At 37.4% G+C, this 3,526-nt stretch overlaps 1 protein-coding gene across 3 annotated transcripts in view; it reads right to left on the reverse strand.

Moving 5' to 3' along the window:
• The window catches only part of LOC106878581 (protein C-ets-1), a 192,268-nt gene that overhangs the window by 141,768 nt on the left and 46,974 nt on the right, over positions 1–3,526 (reverse strand). For all 3 annotated transcript variants that reach the window (XM_052967851.1, XM_052967850.1, XM_052967849.1), the window contains exon 3: positions 1,224–1,383. In XM_052967851.1, the coding sequence (XP_052823811.1) occupies positions 1,224–1,383 (160 nt within the window). The remainder of the gene's footprint in view (positions 1–1,223; positions 1,384–3,526) is intronic.

The following is a 3,526-nucleotide window of genomic DNA, read 5'->3' on the forward strand; positions in this document are numbered from 1 at the left end:
TGTTGAGCCCTGTGTGGCTACTAAAGAAACATATCTATCTATCTATCTATCTATCTATCTATCTATCTATCTATCTATCAATCTATGCATTCATCCATTTATCTACAAGTTAATATATGTCATTGTTTGTCTGTATCTATCTATCCATCTGTCTGTCTATCGGTCAATGTGTTTATCTATCTATCTACTTGTCTGTCAATTGTCTCTCTCTCTGTAGCCCAGGGGTTGTGGCACCAATAATTATTTATGTATGTCTGTACCTGACTATGTCTCTGTGAATCCATCTATCAGTCTATCTACCTATCTAGCAATTTCTTAGCCTCTCTCAATCTACCAGCATATCTATCATCTAGCTACCTATCCCTGTACATTTACTTTCATCTCACTTCCAACTCACTCTACCACTCATCCATTCCATCCCTATGTTTATATTTTCTCTCTGCCAATATAAACATGATCCTAGATTCTTTTCTATTCTTTTACTTGCTTCAGTCATTTGACTGTGGCCATGCTGGAGCACCGGACAAATCGACCCTAAAATTTATTCTTTGTAAGTCTAGTACTTATTCTATCGGTCTTTTTTTTGCTGAACTGTTAAGTTATAAGGACGTAAACACACCAGCATTGGTTGTCGAACGATGATGGGGGGGGGGGGGCAAACACAGACACACAAACATATACATATATAAGAAGCCCATCGTATATATATACACACACACACACACACACACATATATATATATATATATATATATATATATGCACACACACACAACAGGCTTCTTTCAGTTTCTGTCTACCAAATCCACTCACAAGGCTTTGGTCGGCCTGTGGCTATAGTAGAAGACACTTGCCCAAGGTGTCACGCAGTAGGACTGAACCCGGAACCATGTGGTTGGTAAGCAAGCTACTTACCACACAGCCACTCCTATGGTTGTTATATTTTTTTGATAACATAATAGGTTAGATAGGATGATGTCTATATAACAATATTACAATAACAAATAAGATGTTTCGCATGTATAGTAATATGACAATCATGAAATTAGCATTAGCTTATCTCACTTTTCTCGCAGAACACCTAGGAACCTTTTGCGACATCCTGGGGTTCTGGGGAACCCTGGTTGAGAAACATGATATGGGTGTGATGGAGTGAAAGAAACACAAGCAAAGCCAGAAAGATTAGAAACAGAGAAGATTAAAATAAAGCGTGTGACATGTACCTTGACTGTCTTCAGAGAGGTCCGAGATGGATGGTACTTTCTGAATAGTACCAAGATGAGGTTGAAGAGGTGTATCATCACAAGCTTCTGACAGATTCAACAAGGACAGATCATGGGCACAGTTTGGTTTCAGAGAAGCACTGCTGTCACCGTACGTCATCTGAAATAGATAAATGAGAGAATATTGAAGATTAATATTGCCATTCATTGCTCAGCATGTTTGTCCCCCACTTGACAACCAGCGCTGGTGTGTTTGGCCTATCCCTGTAACTAAACGGCTCAGAAAAAAAAGAGACCGATAGAATAAGTACCAGGCTTTAAAATTAAAAAAATCCTGCGGTTGATTTGTTCAACTAAAACACCGTCAGGGTGGTGCCATAGCATGGCCGCAGTCAGAATGACTAGAAAATATAAAAGGTATATAAATTAAAACAGTAAGGTAAAAAGTTGGATATTAATTAATATCAATTTAATATCAGGGAACTTAGCACATTGAAAGAATCAGGAGATTCAGAAAAATTATCTGAGATCTCAAAGGATTATTGTATATGTATATATAACGGAGACCATTAGGTGGACGGTTAGTGTGCTAGGAGATCACATGTAATGCGTCTACTAAGACCGAATTGTTCTCAAAGAAAAGGTATATATATTTAGCTGTGGCCAGATGGAGCAGAAGACATAGATGCCACTGGCAAACATTAAAAATAAAATGTACCCATGGGGTTTAGATAGCAAACCCTGCTTCGTATTGTAAGAGAGAAGTAAAAAAAAAAAAAGAAAATGCCATCTTTGTTATTTGTAATAGAGCATAAGATAGACTTTCCCCTTATCATGACAGGGTTCGCAGCAACCATCAACTTCTCCCTGAAGTCCTATACACTACCATTATCATCTTGCTTTCCCTTGAGAATTACCTCACACTTCATTCAGGTAATGTCATGAGACAGCACATCTATACATGTATCTACACACACACACATATATGTGTGTGTGTGTGTGTGTGTGTGTGTGTGTGTGTGTGTGTGTGTGTGTGTGTGTGTGTGTGTGTGTGTGAGCATACATTTGATCATATATAGTGCACTTTGTATACCATTCGAGGAGAGAATTGCGATGTTTCAAAGTCCTTCGTCACAGAAACTGTTCTCTCTCCCAAAGGAAGGGTTTCGCTTAAAATCTCAGTAACATTTTCTCCTGATGTCATACAAAGTTAGTAAACTTTATTAAATATTTTTTGCTTTAATGCAGACCGCAGAAGAGCACAGACTCAAAACATTAGAGACTTCTTTTTGAGCATCAACCTAATACACCCTCTTTACTTGTTTCTCTGTTTATTTTTTTACTTTGTTTTGTTTTATTTTTGTACCACACACACACACACACTTATATATATATGTATATATATATTCTTTTCTTTTATTCTTTTATTTGCCCAGGGTGCCATGCAATAGGACTGAACCCAGAACCATGTGGTTGCAAAGCAAGCTTGTTACCACACAGACACGCCAGTGCTACATGTTACATATACTTATATGCATACATATTTGCTTTCATGCATGTGTTACATATACATAGGAATACATACATATGCACATTTATATATATAACAAAAAAAAGTTATAAAAGACACACACACACAAAACAACGAAATGACAAAAAGTAAATGTATGAAAGAAAGGGAAGAAAAAATAAAGAAAGAAGAAAAGAAAGGAAAATAGATCATGAAAAAAGAAAATTAAACAAGACAGACAACTTAGAGGAAGATAAAGAGAGAGAGAGAGAGAGAGAGAGAGAGAGAGAGAGAGAGAGAGAGAGAGAGAGAGAGAAAGAGAGGGGGAGAGAAAGCGGCAGACGGACGGACAGGCAGATAGACAGACAAACAGCCAGACAAATAGCTAGCTAGCAAGATAGATAGATAGGTAGATAGATAGATAGATAGATAGATAGATAGATAGATAGACACATACAGAGAGAGAGAGAGAGACAGATAGATAGATAGAGACAGACAGACAGGCAGAGAGACAGATAGATAGACAGACAGACAGACAGACAGATGGATAGACAGACAGACAGATAGATAGTTAGAGACAGACAGACAGGCAGAGAGACAGATAGATAGATAGACAGACAGACATAGATAGATAGATAGACATACATACAGACAGACAGACAGACAGACAGACAGACAGATAGATAGATAGATAGATAGATAGATAGATAGATAGATAGATAGACAGACAGATAGTGAAATCGTAGAAAAAAGAGAGACATTTTTAAAGTAGGTGAGTTGAAAAAACTGGGGC

Source organism: Octopus bimaculoides, chromosome 5 (genome assembly GCF_001194135.2).
Source record: "Octopus bimaculoides isolate UCB-OBI-ISO-001 chromosome 5, ASM119413v2, whole genome shotgun sequence".
Classification (NCBI taxonomy): Eukaryota; Metazoa; Mollusca; class Cephalopoda; order Octopoda; family Octopodidae; genus Octopus; species Octopus bimaculoides.